This window comes from Entamoeba invadens (genome assembly GCF_000330505.1).
Source record: "Entamoeba invadens IP1 unplaced genomic scaffold scaff_1105074724799, whole genome shotgun sequence".
Lineage (NCBI taxonomy): Eukaryota > Evosea > Mastigamoebida > Endamoebidae > Entamoeba > Entamoeba invadens.
The window spans coordinates 1,439-2,693 of record NW_004440119.1 but is presented as its reverse complement, the minus strand read 5'-3'; the positions used below and the strand labels follow the sequence as shown (position 1 = coordinate 2,693).

The window sequence follows — 1,255 nt, the reverse complement described above, 5'->3', positions numbered from 1 at the left end:
AGAAATTTGTCATCAGATTACATCAACAAGAGAAATCATCTCCAAAATCAAGAACATTTCTCAAATGCAATTTCTTTACAAACACAAAATTTATTAAATGATTCCTCAACAGTTGAACACCAAAATGAAATGGAGTCTGAAGATTTAACATGTGAAGTGTCAGAACTTGAAAACTTTGTTGAGGAACTGTTCAATTTCAACGACGGTGTTTTTGCGTTATACACTGTAACTCCATTTAGTGATTACGATGACGAGGAAATTTCGAGACAGTTAATTCATTTTTGTAAAGCTCCAATTGGAATCGATTTAATTAAATTTAAAGGAGCTTGTGACATACTGTTTTCAGATTCATCAAAGGACGAAAAAGTTACAACACAACAACAACGAAAAAAAGTTTTGACTCATAAACGTAAAGTTGTTCAAAACATCATAAATCATTTGACAACCAAATACAAATTTTCTGAAACATGTTGTTCAATTTTGAAACAATCGTTAGTGATTTCTTCATCTCAATTGACTCCAGAAGCAGTTGATATATATAAAAAACTCGCAGTTAGTTTTAGAAGTGCGCGTCGTCGACTGAAGAGTGAAAACAGTATCACATCGACACAACTTATTAACGATGTTAGAAATTGTGTATGTTTTGCCATAGCAACTGATACGTATAAAAAGGATGGTATAACATTTGTCGCAATTTTTATTCGTGTGTGCATGAAATTTGATTTTTATGAGTGTCCCCTTTTGTTGTCAGAGTATTACGGAGAAAGTGATGGTGAATCAATGTGTGAATGGATATTCAATGCACTTGCTTTCGATATCAATAAAGAAGTGTTATTCCCATTGCGCAAATTTATTGGCAGCACACAAGATGGTGCATCGGCAAATATGGGTTGTGATAACGGCATGATTAAACATATGCAAATGAAACTAGTTCCTATAAAAAATCCAGAAGGTAATATAATCGAAAGAAAGTTTTATGGAGTACACTGCCCCGCTCATAGATGCAACTTGTTTGCACAAGATGTAGGAATGGAAGCACCATTTGATATAGTGACAACATTTATTAAATGGTTGTGTAATTCAACGAAGCTAAAAGAATACTACACTTTTTGCAATTCCAACAACATAAAGAAATGTAAATTGTCCACTTACTCTGCAACAAGGTGGAATTATATGGCAAATTCTTCGTCTGCAATTTTGAAAAGCGAATCTTTAATTGAGCAATTTGTCCAAGACGAAGAACAACAGCAGATGT

The 1,255-nt window shown here is 33.4% G+C and overlaps 1 protein-coding gene across 1 annotated transcript; it reads left to right on the top strand.

The window, feature by feature from the left end:
• EIN_007460 (hypothetical protein) lies at positions 1-1,255 on the top strand (the record flags this gene model as incomplete). The annotated part of the gene is made up of 1 exon (XM_004254304.1): positions 1-1,255. A coding segment is annotated over one exon (1,255 nt), but the record flags the coding sequence as incomplete, so codon positions are not given.